The 18,551-nt window shown below is 44.5% G+C and overlaps 1 protein-coding gene and 1 non-coding gene across 2 annotated transcripts; both read left to right on the top strand.

Moving 5' to 3' along the window:
- Positions 1 to 289: 289 nt before the first annotated feature.
- LOC128303310 (lysosome membrane protein 2) lies at positions 290 to 17,167 on the top strand. Its single transcript, XM_053040223.1, has 11 exons — positions 290 to 419; positions 6,725 to 6,816; positions 6,885 to 7,042; positions 8,170 to 8,308; positions 8,384 to 8,587; positions 13,141 to 13,396; positions 13,476 to 13,604; positions 13,687 to 13,805; positions 13,881 to 14,006; positions 14,100 to 14,577; positions 16,169 to 17,167. The coding sequence occupies exons 1-10, from the start codon at positions 290 to 292 to the stop codon at positions 14,565 to 14,567; spliced, it is 1,821 nt and encodes a 606-aa protein (XP_052896183.1). The 3' UTR covers positions 14,568 to 14,577; positions 16,169 to 17,167.
- On the top strand, positions 707 to 886 carry LOC128306102 (U12 minor spliceosomal RNA). Its single transcript, XR_008287530.1, has one exon. It is a non-coding gene; the product is annotated as a U12 minor spliceosomal RNA (small nuclear RNA).
- Positions 17,168 to 18,551: the final 1,384 nt, after the last annotated feature.

Below are 18,551 nucleotides of genomic sequence, written 5' to 3' on the forward strand. Positions count from 1 at the left end.
TAATTTGCATTCTATTTAATTGCTAAACATTTAAAGTGCAAAGTTTGCTTACATCCCTTAATTACAATATTGTTCCTTGTTTTTTCCTTGTCTAGATCGCCAACTTGCCACGACCAGCAGTAGATGCGCACCGCCTGCAAACATCAACACGCGAGCGAATCACCACCGACAGCATCCAGCGTGCGGGACCGTTCCGGCGCGACCCGCGAAAACAAGGCCATCGACCCTCACCCGCAACGTCCTGTGTTGGCCGTAGTGCGCACGGAACCGTTCCACCACACCGGATACGATGGGATTGCACAAAAACTACTTCAAAGTTGGACAGAATGCTAGCAATCAGCTGTTCGGTTTGCCACCCGGTCAGAATGGACCGACGCCGCTATCGATGCTCATTTCGCAAGGAGCAAAGTTTAACAGCAGTAAGTATCGGATGTTCTCTTTTGCAACAATCTCCAGGCAGTTTCAAACAGCCGTAAAGAACAGCCAAACAGCCTGCAACATATTCCCTTTTGAAAAGATAATGTTTGAACATGTTCTTTATGCTACTGCTTTATGCTTTATGCTACTCGAACGATAACGGTACATTTGAACATAAATCCCTACAACAGCAAGAAACATTTGTTATGCTTCGGAATAGCGCGTGCGCGTCGCTATGGAAACAATGACACGCTACAAGGGAAGCGCGTCGAAAAGCATGGGCCGGCTTGTGCCTTAAACTAATGAGTAAGGAAAATTACGGGCCTTGGTGACGCTTGGCTCTGCCTACGATTCAACGGGTGCGGCAATGCCGTGCTCGGTAGGTTCTATTTTTGAAGAGGCACAGGTCGTCCTCGAGCTTGTCCCTGCCTACTTTGCGGGGATGCTCGAGAGTGTTGCGATCTACCTCATAAATGGCTTTAGTAGCTCAAATGATGATGCAAACTCTGTTCTGTACATCGTGAATTTAGTTAGAATACCTGTATATCACAGAACAGGGTGCTCTGTTGTTAAACTTGAGCCTCATATATAAGAAAATAAGGGAAGTAAGGGAAATGGGACTATAGCCCCCAATTAAAAGCATTACCTATCTCCAATTCACGACCCCAGACTTAAACACAAAAGAAAATGTTATATTAGTTTGCCTTGTAACAAAGAATTTGCTCTAACCTCCGTAATCTGCTAAATGTTGCTTATTAATCTCTTGGAAATGCCAGGCCCATTTAAAAACAAAACCCTTTCAGCACCTATTTATCTAAAGCAAACTAGCTCGTGATGAAGGTGTAATAAAAACCTTACCTTTCCATCCAGAGATTAAGCCCGAGGGAACTCCATGAGCTGAGCGCCAGTCGTGGAAGGTACACAGTGCAAAAACACCACCTCCAACAAAAAATGTTTACTCCACCTGCCGTGATCGAGGTGATTAGACACACGTATCGGGTCGAACGGTTCGCTACAAAAATCAAGACTGCTCGGAAAGGCGCTTCAATCACAGCTCCTCCACCCGGAGGCTGCGTAATGGTGGCAGATACAATTGCGCCCGTCGGAGAGGAAGAAAAAACCACATCTCCCCGTGCAAATGGCAATCAGCGGCAATCATCAAAACCACTTCGATCTCGGAATTGCCTTCACCTGCCCAATGAAACCATGTCATTACAAACATCAAAAGGGCCCCAACAACGTAGCCAGAGTGTCGTTAACCAGCTGGGGACTTTGTCTCATTCTATCGCTTCGTGGACAATGCTGTTTGCACATTGAGACGTTTCTCCTTTTACCATCAATTAATAATGAGCAGAAGAAGAAAAAAACACGATCCTCGCAAACTCTGTCGAGCACTTGAAGCCGTTGAAGTTGGACAAACTCTCCACTTCAATTGACAGCAAACACTTACACCTTCGGAGTGGGAGTATGATGGGATGATACAGCGGTATTTTTTCTTCTATGCCACCCGCCGAGATACTTTGCACCTGGATAGCAAAAAAGTAGTTCCCCAGTTTTTCGGGACCGAAGTGCTTATTGGTTCATGATCAGTTACATGATCATGACTCGCGAGAACGCTAATCAAATCAACATATGAGCAATACCACAGTGCGTCGCTCTTCCCTTCCACTCCGAACGATCAGCGATCAGAAAAATTAAATTAACGCTTCTGCCCCTGTTCTGCTCGCTTCGATTGTACGATCATGTGCGAGGAACAGCAAGAGAGAAAGATGGACTACATCCATCTTGTCTGGGCGATGTGTTCCACCAAACGTAATGTACGCGTCATCGGGTATCGCACCCGCCGTACCATCCGAGCTGAACGAATTCTTGTCCGAGCCGGATATTTTGGTAATTTTCCTGCTGTATCTGTCTTCTTCACTCTGTGAGCCTTATTGACTTAGCCGACATACGCTAACAGCAGTTGAAGTACGCACATGAAGACCGTCGAATGACCTTCAGTGAGTCCGCAATCTCTTCTTACCCGTAGCAAGCAGTCAGCTATTCACGGGTCCTTCACAGTACGCAGGATTTCGCTAGCTTTTTTGTTGGAAACAGTCCCAGACGAAGATCTCACCGCCGAGCCGAGTGTTCTGTTTCAATTTCAGTCATATCTAATTGAGTACTCCATTTCGGTCGATACCGAATATTTTTGGGGGTCTCGTGCACAAATTACGCCTAATGACGATTGATCATTAATGTTGCTGGCTCGGGAGGAAGCGGTTCGTTGGGGGCACTCCCTCCCTACTACGGTTACAAAGTTCATCCGGATGGATGGATGATGAACGTTATGGTCAAATATTTAATCAACAAGCGAACGAACAATCAAACCCCACGGAGGTGCGGATTGCTTCGTGGTGCGTTGTTTTTTTCTTCCTTTCCATCGTTTGTTTCATCTACATCTCACGTCAGCTGGCTGGGACGTAAAACTGCCCATGTTTAGATTGATGCACGTTTAGATCGCCCCTTTATTGACACATCCATATCGGATTTTCACTGTTGTCATGTGTTTTGACGAAACCGTTGCCAATCTGCCCACAACTGAGCTTCCGACCCATGATTGTTTGCCCAGTGAGTTTGCAGTGTGCGGTTGTACTAGGGTGAGATGTGCGATTCAACGATGCCCTATTAATAAGGTTTCAATAGAGAACTTCCGTTAGATTACTTACAATACTCATTAGAATAGTTAAAATATACAATTTAGACAAAAGTTGATTAAAAATGTTAATTTACTAGATGTCGCTAGTATGAAGGAAACCCGAAAAGCACGTTAACAGAAGCAAAGACAGGTTTAGGCAAGGGAAATAAATGTAAAATGAATAAAATGCCAACGAGAAGGACAATTTAACATATTTTCGCAAATTGTTTCATGGAGACAAATGTCATTGGCACTGGACGATCATGAAACATTTGCTTTTGCCTATAAATTTTCAATAAATTATCCCACCGGTGTGGTATTTCTTCATTTTGCCTATTAACAACTCCATTCACACCACACACGGAATGCAAAAAAAAAACAGCAAACGACATTAGCAATGTGCAACTAAGAAAGAAAAGTGAATCGCATAACTGCGGACACTAAATCGTAAACAAACCATTTAAACATACACGACGAGAGGGAAATTCTTAAGCAATAGCATCCCCCTCGCTGGTCACTTCTCACCCACAACCGCCCGCAAACCAACCCCCTCAGATGGTGTGACTCTTTAACCTAAAACTGAAAACCGGTGAGAGCGCAAATCGCCCCAATCACACATGACCCCACCAGCAACCCCTCACCAACATTCCCGTGTTGGAAGAGGAAAAGCAAACCGGTCAAACCTCCGGCCGGGCCTGTTTAGATCGTAGAAAATGACGCACTCCAGCGCCGATACCTGGTCCAGCACACCGTACGGCACGCTGCCGATCATTCCTTACATAATGGTTGCCACCGATCAACACGATCAGTGCACGCGAGTGCATTTGCCATTGCACCGAAAGATCGAGGTTTGCAGACGGTTTTACCATTGCGAAGGATGTCGGAACATTTGCCGACCAGGGACAGAGTGCCGGGTGTACCGTCACGCACGCAAGGGTGCAAAAACTGAAGGGACGGCTTAACTTGACACCGTTCAAGGCGAAAGATAGTTGCCCTATAGATTGACCCATATGGCGTCGTTGCTGATGGTGGTGGTATTGGACGCTTCGAGAGGTGTAAAGTAAACCCACCACTAACCATCCTTCAGAACCACACCGTGAGAGCTACCGATTGCGATCTGCCTACTGCAACGCTATATCTTCTGAGGATGGAAGAAAATTGCTAGACCCACGACACCCACGGGAGGTGCGGTTCTCGTACGTATCGATCGCAGCTCGTCGGTAATTTGATCGGCCACCGCAATGACCAGGCAATGCGGCAAATAGGCACATAGGCACCTCGTACAAGCAAACCCCACACGGACACCCACTGTACTCGATGTTCGAAGATTTTGAGTGTTGCAAGCAGGCGAGTGTCGTTCCCGTGGTCGTGAAGGAAAACAGCTGATCGGTCGTTGTTAAGTACGAATGTAGCGGCTTTCAGCTGTCGTGCAGAATAATCTGATCTTGCCCAAGAGGTGATCTGCTTAAACTGTGTCATAAATTAGCAGCCCAATAAACTGCTCATAATCTCTAATTCCTTTTTTCCCGCTACCTAAAACGTGCCACAAATTTTTGCACTCTTATATGGGCCAAGGAAAAAGGATTTCACATCACTTCTTCTTCGGCTTGATCTTCGGCTTGTAGTGACACTCCACGCCAACCACGCGATGACTAAAGATCAGTTACTCCATCCGTAACGTATGCTGGCCAGGCCGTACACATCCCAACCTCGGCTGGCAGCATTTGTTCTTGTTTGATTTGTTTCTTGTCCATTCCTTTGGCGACCTGTTTACCAGCCAGCTTCAGCAAACGTACAGCAGCAAAAAAGCTTCGCAAAGAGTAGCTTTTGATTATATAACCGAAATATCCCCATGCACCTCGTTATGCTGCCATATCCATTTTTCAATACCAGTTTTAGCCCCTACAAGGAACGGTGGAGAGAGAATGATGGGAGAGGTAGGTCGTGATAGGACACGGCACACTCAAATCTTGCGTACCCGTAGCCGTCCTGATTCGCACCCAATCACACAGTTCGCACAGCGACAGTCGGAACGAGTAATGAGCGATAGCTCTTGAGTGCTGCGAGTCTGCAAGGAACTCGCCCAGGTGGCTGTTTACTATACACATCTGATGCAATTATTATTCAATTAAATCTGTTGTACATCTCAAAAACCAGTGCACCGATGTCCTGACCTAACCTAGGCCGATACGTATTAAGGCGGGTTGCAGTACAACGGGTTTATGCAAGCGAATCGTACCTGAAACGGGAACTTATTGGAGCTTCGGTCAGCCGGAGTGCAACCCGTTGGCAAACACGTGGCCCTTACAAGGCCACCGCACTCACGGCAGCCCAGCTTCAGGACCGGGTGGGTGTTGACATGATTATAGGTTTACGACGATGCGGTGGGATTACAATCGATTAGACGGCAAACCCCTTGCTGGAGGTCAACCCGATGCCGTATGGATTACGGCGAAAAAAAAAGGGCGAAAGGGAGATAGTGTTGCTATCTCTCGGCTGGTTGGCAACAGAGGAATGTGGGTGAAATTATACCATACCAGCCTCGGATACCTGTGGCGTATGGATCACACTCAAATAATTGTTCGTTCGGTGACTTCCGCGAGCGCGGGCTGAAGTCGAAGGACGACACGATATACCCTTTCATACCTAATCATTATCACACATTGAACTTGAAGGTTGATAACGGTCAGGTCTAGGGTGCATGATATAATATATGCACAAGGGTTTTGCATAAGCGATACTAGAAAGGTTTATTTTGCGAGTGGTCATGTTGCTCATTCCTTGTTAATTGTTTGTCCGTAGGGCATGTTACAAACTCATTCAGGGACATAAAGGAGATTTTACATAATGTAACACTGGAATGTAAATTTTCAAATTCTTTTTTAATCTAACTCTAAACCTTGGCGTATCATTTGATATTTCATCAATCAAATGTGAATTTGAATAATTAAAACTATTAATTATTATTTAATAACTTCCTGCATGTTCAACCCCCGTAACCCTTGGCAACATAAATCTTGGAAAGCTATTAAATCACTTTTCCATCATCATCATCATCGGCATAGTACCTAACCAGTTGCTACAATGTCCTTAAAGTGTCTGTGGTTTGTTGGGTGAGATTAAACCACATTCTTCCATGAAGTTTCAACCCTCGATTCAGTCCCTTTATTGTCGTGAGAAAACTCAACTTCACCGCACACATGGTTCACACACACACACATGAACTGCATCGCAGCAGTGCAACTAAGGACAATGTTTAGTACGAAGCACTACACTCCCATCCTGTGGTTGTTTGCTGATACATAAAGGTCGTATTGAATGACTTCTTCTTGGTTGCAACCCCCTTAGAGGAGACCATTTAAAGTGACCGATAAACCCACACGGTTTGTTCACTTTTTGGGATGAGGTAATTCAATTTGAAAGAGAGAGAGTTAAAATAAAATGGAGAGTTTACATAAATGATTAATTGGATAATCTGAATTGTGCTTTGAATTCTAGAAAGTAATGAACATGTAATTCCACATATTGACTTTATTTTAATAATAACTTATTTGAAACTAATGTTTGTCTCACAGACAAATTTGAGAAAGAATTGTAATTAATCTGACATTTGAATCCTTCTCCTTCCAGATCGCATTGCGGTAATTATATTTGGAATTGTCACCCTTATTGCCGGTGTTATACTATCGTCCGTACCTTGGCTAAACATTTTCATCATGAAGGTAAGCCCGTAGTGTTGCCCTGAATTCGTTCTCGAGTAGTTACACTTTTTGTCCCTCCCCTATTCCAGAATCTGAGACTATGGAACGGAACGATAAGCTTCCACTATTGGCAGCGTCCGGGTGTGACTAGGCTAACTAAGGTGTACATATTTAATGTTACTAACCCGGAGGGGTTCCTCTCCGGTGAAAAGCCAAAACTAGTTGAAGTAGGACCATTCGTTTATAGGTAAGTGAATCGACTGCCCCCGACAGTAGGCTGCCTCTGTGCATCGAGTACATCCAATAAATTACACGATGGCCACCCATTCGTGCTATTTTTATCCGATCTTGTTCCGGGATGGGGCTCACAAAATTCCAAGAATAGTCGCGATGTGCACAGTCGAACGATCGTACTGTTGACGGTTTCTCATTAACGATCACGTTTGCGTTTCCGGTCTGGATTAAATATTGTTCTATTCGAACAGAAAAAAAACAATCGTCACGCTGCTGGATCGAGGCGGCCATTGCTGGGTTTTCCCCCGTTTTGCACATTCCCTCGGGAATGAAAATTGCACTTCATTAAAATTAATACACATATCTTACCGAGCACGCCGATCGCACTCTTTCCAAATGGGAAAAAGAAGGGAAATTCCCCTCCGGCAGTGTGTAGAGATTTAATCAACCACGAAGGAATGAAGGCGTGCATCGGCTTTGATTTGCGTGATAAAACACACCGGCACGCATCTGATTGCAGCATGATTGTGTAATGTGATGTGTTATATAAAACGAATCTAATCAAACACTCGGCATGCAGTTGTACGTACTCCTCTCGCCGAAATAGATCGTTCTCGGTGCCTAATTGGACTGCGGCAGGTTCGCGTCTCCACCGGAGAGGCCCTCGGTACCCTTGGCGGGTGCGTGCTACGTACGCTCGCACCCGAGTTCAATGGTCAATGTGTCCGTCGGCCACGTTCAAGTACGACAAGTTTTCGCTTCATGCCACCATACCGTGTTCTTCCGCACCCTTACGGAAGATCCACCCAATACCAAGAGGTGCCTCGCACTGCCTCAGTGGATTAGTTTATTAGACAAGTAATTGCGTCAACCTAAACGTGGAGCCCAACGTAACGAGCGTAGAGTGAGAATGAGACAGAGCGGGCGAACAGGGGGTACTTAAACCGCGGCAGCAGTACCACACCGCAATCAAGATCGTAGCACACGCTGGCGGCTACTTCCATTGACCGATCCAACGCAAGATCACGGTCGTCAGGTCTTGCGTACCGACATCCGTTCCGCAGTGCCGCTTTCCGAATGCTCGCTCCTCACCAATAGATGTCTATTTATGTTGTGTTTTCGGTTCTCGCTTCTCGCCAGGGAGGATATGGAGAAAGTGAACATCAAGTTTCACGACAACTACACCGTGACGTACCAGCACAAGAAGATTCTGCAGTTCGTTCCTGAGCTTAGTGTAGATAAGAACCTTCGCATTACGACACCAAATATTCCACTGCTGGTAAGTGTGCTGCGCCGGAATAGCTAACCTTTTGTACCTTCACAACGCTAACTGTCCCTCCTTTTTTAATCTTAGACCATCTCCACCCAAAGCAAGTACATCAACTTTCTGGTCGCCAGGACCATATCGGTATTACTAACAGCAACCAAATACAAACCGTTCATTTCACTGACGGCCGACGAGCTGGTATTTGGTTACGACGATACGCTCGTCAGTTTGGCCCATACCTTCTATCCTCGAAAACGACGACCCATGGATAAGATGGGCCTACTAAATGGGGTAAGTTTTTTCCTGAATTTGGGCACATTTTCCGGCTCCTTCTCAGATTTTCATCCGGATGTGATGTGCTCTGCAACCCGATCTCTTCATCTTCACACTTGTACAAACAAATTGAGCAACATCCAGCGTAAGACCATGAGACCATCATCATCATTAGCGCGTTGTGCGCTCCACTGTCGACCACCGTGTGTGCGATCGTAAACGCTAGCAATCATCAGCATTCGTAGCAAAATGCTTCAAACGCTTCCATCATCTGCGAGCCATTATTCCTTCATGCCACCATCCGCATTCAACAGTGTGACACAAGGAAGTCTTTTAGACACGAGGATTTAACGCTACGAATTGATTCGGATTGTTTTGCTCGTTCCTTTGTTTCCATTTCTATGTTTTCTCTCTATGTGTGTTTCGATTCATTCACAGGTAGATCTTTCCATCAATGATCATCATCTCAGCACTCTCGCTCTTCATGCCTTCATTGATCAATCATCCCAACTTAGCTGCACCGCATCTTCATTCATCCAGAGTCCTTTTTTCTCATTCCGAACTTCATTTTCCCATCTGTTTTTGCTTTCTTAAACAAATTTCCAACTTTGCATACTTTCAAAACAACTGTTTCACTGCACACTATAATTAGTAGATGGAGGGCGCTGGTCTATACCGCTCAGGACCTTGACTTTTTCCACGCTCACTAACGGCCTAGAACTTCCGCCGACCACGAGCTTGGTTCTGTTTTTGCTCTTAAAGCTGCAGATAATGTTCTCAACCACAAATAAACCCCCTCCCCTAAGGGGTGTAACGGCGTGGATTAAATGCAACTTGATCAAGTCACTGGTTTCAGTTTCATTTTTCCGCATTTTTCATTGCGGAATCCATTGTTGGGAGTATTTGAACGATGTTGGGAAGTGTTTCCACCTGCCGAAACTGCATCGAACCGATCACACGGTAGTGAATCAATGCAATAAGAACTTATGATTGTTGTTATCGTTCTTCCCTTTCCGTTTTGATATCAAGTTCGCATAACTCATGTTTGAAGTGTGAAATGGAATGTTTCCTAAGCTGGTTGCCTGGGGGGCTGTTAATGTGAAAATTAGTTTCCCACTATGCAACACGTACATGTGAACATTACGCTGTGTGCTCTAGAATGTGCTAAATTCGTTTGTAATAGTTGTTACTGGTGTGGCAACGCAAAAACGGCTGCGAAATTAATTTCATCGAATTATTTAACCGCTTTTTGCTCGGCTACAAATTTTATCCAGATTCACATTGCAGTCGCATCGTGCAAATACGGCTTGAAACGGATCATTTGTGGCAATAATAATCGCCCCTGCGGCGCTTTAATCGCATGATACGATGAGAAAACTCAGCTACGATATGCATCAGGCCCGATACGCATCGAACGTACGGTGCCCTGGGGTTCGGCGTCTCGTCTCGGTGTGCGCGCACTCACTCGGAGATCATGACCCTGACCAACACTGGATGCAGGAAGACCACCCATCAATTATCGATTACAACATGCGCGGAATGCTGACTTTACACTATCGAACAAAAAAGACAGAGAGAAAGAGAGAGAGCGAAATCTGTTACTAAGCTACTAAGCATCCCCATTACAAACGTTTCGATCACTGTTTTCCATCTTCCTAGTAGCAATATTGACTTTACTAAGTAGCGACTAACATGCCAACAATAAGCGGAGAATAGTTTCTCGGGCCGAACCGTTACTGTGGCATTGAACCAATGCCTGCCTGCCTGCCTGCAAGAGACATTGAATCTCGCGAATTTCCTGCGGCTGTTCCGGATCGTTGGGTTAGAGTCAGTGGTTCTTTAGAACAGCTTAACTCTCGGCACTTGATGAAGCATTAGAAAAAGAGCATTAACGTTCGCCAATGCCATCGGTGTCTTAAAGTCGGAGTGATCCTCCAGCTGTCAACCATTTGACAGTTTTATTGCAGTCCTTCACATTTGCCAAGAATTTCATCGATAGTACAAAGAGTTAATCTATCTTAATTCATGATAAACATTACAGTGCACCTTGCATTGAAAGAACTGTGTGTTAACGTTATTGTTAAACACAGTTTCAAGCTTCACAATATGTAAACAAATTATTTAATTAAACACTTAATGCGCTACGATTAACTTCATTATGCAAAGCCCCAAACTTCACCGACCCATCTCTCAGTAAACCATAAAACCAAAAATGGCAATACCCCACAGTGTAAGAGCACCGTAAATTACGCCGAATCGCATCATCAAAAGTAAATTAGTCGATACGCAGCATGGCCGGTCTCTGGCTGGGCTAAGGATAAGAAGCGCAGGGCATGAAAGCGAAACCCAATTTTCCACACATTCAAGGTTGCACGGGACAGCCTTATTAATTCGTTCCAGATGAGATTTCTTTCATCCTTACCCACCCACCCCAACCCGCAGGTACAGCCCTGCGGGAAAAGCGATTCCGACGATCCGATGAAGCATATCAAAAGCAGCAGCAGACCTGTCTGCTGCCTGGGAGCCTTTTCGCGTGGCTTCGATTTTTGCATCTTTGAAGTGGTCTTTGCTCGGCGTGGTGGAGGGATTGTGGAGTAAACCACTTCATTGTATGTAAACAAATGATTATTATAGGCAGGCAGGTGATTCGCCGTTCCCATATCCCTTTGCCCTGCCGGTCCCTGCTCGCGCCCCGACTAATATGCTGATGAAGTGGGCGATAAAATAACTTACCCTGTAATGCCTCGGGAGTTACTGAATCATCGTTAACAGGCGCACAACACGCCGGGTGCCATTTTAAGTGTCCACTGGGAGAATTGTATCGTGACGCTTTTTTATAGCGATATCTCACCGCCCCAATCTCCAGGAGTGCGCTCGGAACTTCAGGAAAATGGAGTACATCGGCGGTCTCCATTCCTTTGTGTTGCTGTGATACGAGCAGGAAGTGTGCTACGGCACGTCGGCACATCGGGGTAATTTATTGGAAATTTAGACGCACGAATGTAAATGATACAATCGAGTAAAACGTTGTCCAACACGACGCGGTAGTGCGAAATTTAAATAGAATACACACAGAGAGAAAGAGTACAACGGTCACGTACCGGATGGGTAGTTAGTGCTTAACAATGTCTACAACCCGGTTAAGCTATTACACTGATTAGAAGCTACCGTGTTGTATTTTTACTACGATTACCCAGTGCTATTGGGTGCCCATGCAATTGATTACATCACACGATCATATTTCATCGATCTCGTGCACGTGGGAAACAACTCCAACACCCAGCGCAAAGCATTCTTTTCACTACAGCAAAGTTTTTGTTTTGTTTTTGTTACAAACGTAAAACGCGACCGATAGAACATTCTATCGCTGATCGCAATAGAACAAGGTTTGAGCTGTCAGCGGTTGCCACTGTTGGATCGATCACGTTCGCATTACGCTATCGGGTGGCACAAAACTTTCCATCTGCTTGTTCACTAAGGGTGCTAAGGGAGCGAGAATGCAAGAGAGGGAACGTAAAAGAAACATCATTTCCCGCACGCATCTTATCACGGTGCGCATTGATAACGAGTGGGATATCATCGGAACTTCAAATAACGGAGCATGGAAACACGAGAACGGGAGCTTCCACGCCGATCGGTACGATTGCATAAGGGGATCGTTTTTTTTCTAATTCAAATTACTTGCAAATGTGTGTGCACATTCTGGCATACGCGTCACACGACACTATGAGATAATACTGTGCGGGTTGGACGTACTTTCCCGTATGAATTATCGTGCCCACCGTAAGTAGGAAACGTATCGAAAAGGAATTTTCCACTCAATTGCCACGCTTGATCGTGCGGGTGATGGCGCTGAGCATGAGCGATGGAGGTGGACTAGCAGGAAGTGATATTATTTAACCGACAAGATCGATTCTTTGCTGACCTTCGTAATTATTGCATAATTTAGGAAGTGCTTAGGGGTAGTTTGCTAATTTAACAAACTTTTAGAAGTGTTAGTGCAGGTTGTTTTTTATTAAATCTTGTTTTTTATATAATTTTTGACATTTTTGTCAATTTTCCCTTCTGGTTTTACTTTTCAAACTTCCTTGTTATCCTTTATGTTATTAATGTTTTTTTTTATTTACGTCTCCAATTTTTGGATAAAAACCATGTTTTTAATTGTGATTTCCTTTTTTCCATTATTGTTAATTTTGTTTTATATTTTAAAATTCGTTATTCCGTATCGTTCATGACATTTTAGATTGTTTCGGTTCATTTTCATGCTTCTGTTTTGCTTTTATTTTTATTATTTATTTTCTATTTTTCATTGCAATTTTTTTAAGTTTTCATTTTACACTTTCATCACGCATCTATTTTATAATTTCATTCTTTCTATCATTTTTTTCTCATTTCCGTGTATTGTGTTGCCATGTTGCGACACTCACCGACCCACACAAATCTCTTGATGAACAAATCCAAACAATGCGTCCCCTTTTTCTACTTTTCGTTTCTGATTTTTGTTTATTGTGCTTCTGGGCAAACCACCTACCTATCGTCAATCGTCAACCAATTATCGACTATCCGTGTAGAGAAACGGAACACTTACGGAGTACGCAACGATGCACACGGGACATACGGGTATGGAGAAGTTTGGATACTTCGACAAGCTGAACGGGCTGGACCATCTTCCGCACTGGGAAAATGAACCGTGCCGCAGCATAGAGGCGTCAGAGGGTAGCTTCTTTCCACCGCGTGACATCACGCAGAAGGATGTGGTGTACATCTACGACAAGGATCTCTGCCGTACGCTACCCCTAGTTTATCGGAAACCGGTCGAAAAGGATGGTAAGTTGTGTGGGAGAAGTTGAGATGTGGGCTTAGGAGGAGCGTGTTGTGTACGATACGGTGCGCTGTCTATCTGCAGGTATATCGGCCGATCTGTACACACTTTCCGAGGATGCCTATGGACCACCGAACAAGAACAACAGCTGCTACGATCATTCGCACTACCAGAAATATTACGGACTGCAGAACATTAGTCCATGCCAGTATGGTACGTGGTTTCATTCGACGAATTCTTTGATGCTGTGCCATATCCACCCGATTCTATGCGATACCCACCCCGTTTCTTCCAGGTGCCCCAGTTTACATTTCCAACCCGCACTTCTTACGGTCCGATCCACGGCTTCTAGACGCCGTTGAAGGTCTTCAGCCCAATGCCGAGCAGCACGATACGTACTTCAAAATACAACCCGTAAGTTTACCAAGCTCATTAGCAACGAATGTGCTCCAGTAATGACATCCGTTTCACACTCTCTCAAACGCACAGAAACTGGGCGTCCCACTGGAGGGTCAGGTCCGGGTGCAGCTCAATATTCTAGTCGAGAAAGGTCCGCACGTAATGGCAACCAAAGACTTCCGAGATTTCGTATTTCCCATCATGTGGCTCGAAGAGGTAAGCAAGATGCAAGAGGATGAAGAGTTCATTCGCCATCACCTGAAGTTATGTGATTTGCACTAAAAAGTTACATTCTTTACGCTTTTACAGGGTGTCAGTGAGCTAACGCCTCCTATCCGCCGGTGGATCTATCTGGCGACGGTATTCGCGCCAACCGCCCTACCCATCCTATCGTACGGGATGATCCTTACCGGTGCCTTCGCAATGATCTACGTCTTTGTCCGGGCGTACAAGAACTTTGTCTTCACGGACGATCCTACCACGGAGCTACTCGACATGGGTCGGCGATCGCTCCGAAGAGGTAGCCATCTGATCAGTAACGGTCAGCACCGGATACTGCACCGAGACAGCTACATCTTGCTAAAGGCCAACGGGGAAACCACCATCGCCGCCCCAACCGAACAGGAGACCAGTACGGCACCGGAAAGTAATAGCAGCAGCAGTAACAATAATAATCACCTGCTTCATAATCACAACCTGCTGCATAGTCATCACCATCATCTGTACATTCAACCGAAGGACCAAAGTCTGCTATCTGAGGAGGACTCACCCGCCTAGTTTGACTCGCCTTATTAATTCGTTCCAGATGAGATTTCTTTCATCCTTACCCACCCACCCCAACCCGCAGGTACAGCCCTGCGGGAAAAGCGATTCCGACGATCCGATGAAGCATATCAAAAGCAGCAGCAGACCTGTCTGCTGCCTGGGAGCCTTTTCGCGTGGCTTCGATTTTTGCATCTTTGAAGTGGGCTTTGCTCGGCGTGGTGGAGGGATTGTGGAGTAAACCACTTCATTGTATGTAAACAAATGATTATTATAGGCAGGCAGGTGATTCGCCGTTCCCATATCCCTTTGCCCTGCCGGTCGCTGCTCGCGCCCCGACTAATATGCTGATGAAGTGGGCGATAAAATAACTTACCCTGTAATTCCTCGGGAGTTACTGAATCATCGTTAACAGGCGCACAACACGCCGGGTGCCATTTTAAGTGTCCACTGGGAGAATTGTATCGTGACGCTTTTTTATAGCGATATCTCACCGCCCCAATCTCCAGGAGTGCGCTCGGAACTTCAGGAAAATGGAGTACATCGGCGGTCTCCATTCCTTTGTGTTGCTGTGATACGAGCAGGAAGTGTGCTACGGCACGTCGGCACATCGGGGTAATTTATTGGAAATTTAGACGCACGAATGTAAATGATACAATCGAGTAAAACGTTGTCCAACACGACGCGGTAGTGCGAAATTTAAATAGAATACACACAGAGAGAAAGAGTACAACGGTCACGTACCGGATGGGTAGTTAGTGCTTAACAATGTCTACAACCCGGTTAAGCTATTACACTGATTAGAAGCTACCGTGTTGTATTTTTACTACGATTACCCAGTGCTATTGGGTGCCCATGCAATTGATTACATCACACGATCATATTTCATCGATCTCGTGCACGTGGGAAACAACTCCAACACCCAGCGCAAAGCATTCTTTTCACTACAGCAAAGTTTTTGTTTTGTTTTTGTTACAAACGTAAAACGCGACCGATAGAACATTCTATCGCTGATCGCAATAGAACAAGGTTTGAGCTGTCAGCGGTTGCCACTGTTGGATCGATCACGTTCGCATTACGCTATCGGGTGGCACAAAACTTTCCATCTGCTTGTTCACTAAGGGTGCTAAGGGAGCGAGAATGCAAGAGAGGGAACGTAAAAGAAACATCATTTCCCGCACGCATCTTATCACGGTGCGCATTGATAACGAGTGGGATATCATCGGAACTTCAAATAACGGAGCATGGAAACACGAGAACGGGAGCTTCCACGCCGATCGGTACGATTGCATAAGGGGATCGTTTTTTTTCTAATTCAAATTACTTGCAAATGTGTGTGCACATTCTGGCATACGCGTCACACGACACTATGAGATAATACTGTGCGGGTTGGACGTACTTTCCCGTATGAATTATCGTGCCCACCGTAAGTAGGAAACGTATCGAAAAGGAATTTTCCACTCAATTGCCACGCTTGATCGTGCGGATGATGGCGCTGAGCATGAGCGATGGAGGTGGACTAGCAGGAAGTGATATTATTTAACCGACAAGATCGATTCTTTGCTGACCTTCGTAATTATTGCATAATTTAGGAAGTGCTTAGGGGTAGTTTGCGCGTCAGGATAATCAATCATCCTCCGTGACACACACATACACACACATACGTTTTCCTACATAAGATTTATGAGTTTAATTTTCCTTGAAACGATCGGTGGAAAAGAACTCCCTTTTCTGGAACCTCCACATCTATATCCCCCTATTTCGTAAACCCGATCGTTTCAAACGGTGATAGAGACTGCTGATTATTTAAATTAGTTTCCTTCCATGTGACCCATCGACTATTTTTCCGCTTGCCTGTGAGCATGAAACCACCCTCTGGCCACTTTTTCTTCTAGCGTTAAGTTGTCCAATTTAGATGTAATATTTTTAAAATGTCGTAACGGTCGTCGTGAAACAATCTACCGTTTTGCGCACTGCCATCGAACCAATTTCAACGCGTAATGCGCGTCCTCCGTCCACATTACTCTTAAGATTCGGACCAACTGGAAGGGCACTGTAGCTAATTGGTATGTACATTCTTGTGTGCCTGTGTGTATGTGAAGTTGAACAAAGTGAAGAAGTGAAACACAGTATAATGTAATTGACTTCTTTTTCCTTTAGAAGTTTAAAAAATTGTAATCCAAAAAAGACTTGTTAACACAAATTTTAAAACACATACACACACATACACAACGTAATGCTCAAACCCAAACCCAAGGAAATTTAGTAATACGTTGCGTGGAAGAAGATTGCTCAATCGCTAGGTCGAAAATGTTACACATGCGAGTCATGCTGGTATCAATGTTTGTGGTACTTTTCTAATGGGACAATGTTAAACATTTAGGAACAAATTGATAAGAATGCTATTGCAAAAGCTCCTGGTATGATTTTGGCTAACAAATTCCAATCTCCTGCATGGCGTGGGAATATTGCAAACTCTTTTAGGCTGTAAGTAGTAGTTAAGTGTAGTGAAAATAAAATTGCCTAAGGTAGCTATGAATTTGTATTGAACGCATGAACGTACCACTGATTGTAAATAGACGTGTAATTGTTTTATTCATATGTAAATAAAGAGTTTTCCGATTTTTTTGTCTAATTGTTCGCTGTTACAGTCGTTTTTCCCGCCTTTACCTTTCTTTTGCAGGTTCAGTTAACATTTTAAGCAGACTAGCTTATTTCCTATTCACATTCTTACATTGTAATCAGCTTGCGTGTAGCTATACTTTCATTGTGCCAGTGGGCAACTTTGGCGACGGTTCAATTACAACGTGCAGCTTCAATTAGAACGCTGGCCCCACTCGTTAGAGCTGTCTTACATTTATGAAAATCCCATCATCACCCGTCATCCATTAAGCAATTAGACGATCTTAACGAATCGGTCGAAAGCCGAGAGCAAACAAAACTCCCGTGGGCACGTGTCTTGCAACCTGCTTGAACTGAAACCGAAGGGAAAAAGTCGCTTCCCCGTCGTCGTGCCTTAGAATTAATGGCTTTCCTGTTTTCTCACCCACTGCACTAATTACCGACAGACACACACACACGCACACAAAACAACGTGCGACATCAAGTTCAAGAGTAGCACGAGCTGCCCTCAAGCTGCCGTCGAAAGTAATTAAACCACCCGGCGAGGAGATATTCGATCCGTCAGCTTGATTGCCCGTGTTTCTATCAATACGCACCTTGCACCTTGTTTGTGCTCTCGGGAGCTTTTCATTAATATCCCGCTTGCCAAGACTCTCGGTCACTCCCGGTCACTTCCTGGTGGGTTGGATAATTTTCTCACGGGGACCGCGGAGACCAATCGACATCCGGGGCAGGGTTAATTTCTAGTTGTGCCTGCGTTTGGTTACGTGCAGTCTGGCCTGATGTTGCCAACTGAGGACTAGTTGGGCATTGATCAAACGAATGGTATACGAGTGTGGAACGGGTCTGAGCAAATAGCAATACATTTTATCTTTGACCGGTCAACTAAATGTTCTGAGAAATTTATGAATGGAAAGTTACGTCCATGAATGAATCTGTAATTAAGATAAATTATTGTATTTTTGTGTTACTCTTAGAGTGCATACGGGGTTTTCCTCGAACGTAAGGTATGATTAAGTTTGAATTTGAAATAGTCATTGCAGGATACATTATTTAAATTTGCTTATAAACAAGCTTATTTTCATAAAATGACCGTATAAATTTGCGCCATATGAGAATAATTTATGCAGACCTTACCATTCGAGCACTACATCGTCGAGCAGATAAACGCCTAAAAGTATGCAATCTGCAACCCTAACTTTCTCATTGAAATATAGCAGTTGAAGCAAAGATACTTTATATCTCAAAACTTTTTCGAAAGTAATTATTTTTAAAATTAGGAATCAATACTAGAGAATTTCATGCAAAAGGCCATGCCACCGGGATATAATTTATTTATTTGAAACATCATTTATGACCATTTGACCTTTTTGTCGT

This window comes from Anopheles moucheti, chromosome 3, assembly GCF_943734755.1.
Source record: "Anopheles moucheti chromosome 3, idAnoMoucSN_F20_07, whole genome shotgun sequence".
Lineage (NCBI taxonomy): Eukaryota > Metazoa > Arthropoda > Insecta > Diptera > Culicidae > Anopheles > Anopheles moucheti.

Excerpts from the sequence above, each read along its gene's own strand:
- LOC128303310 (XM_053040223.1), top strand. The coding sequence starts at position 290 with ATGGGATTGCACAAAAACTACTTCAAAGTTGGACAGAATGCTAGCAAT. Across the intron at positions 8,588-13,140 it reads AGATGGGCCTACTAAATGGG|AGAAACGGAACACTTACGGA; the intron begins GTAAGTTTTTTC and ends CTATCCGTGTAG. Across the intron at positions 14,007-14,099 it reads CCATCATGTGGCTCGAAGAG|GGTGTCAGTGAGCTAACGCC; the intron begins GTAAGCAAGATG and ends ACGCTTTTACAG.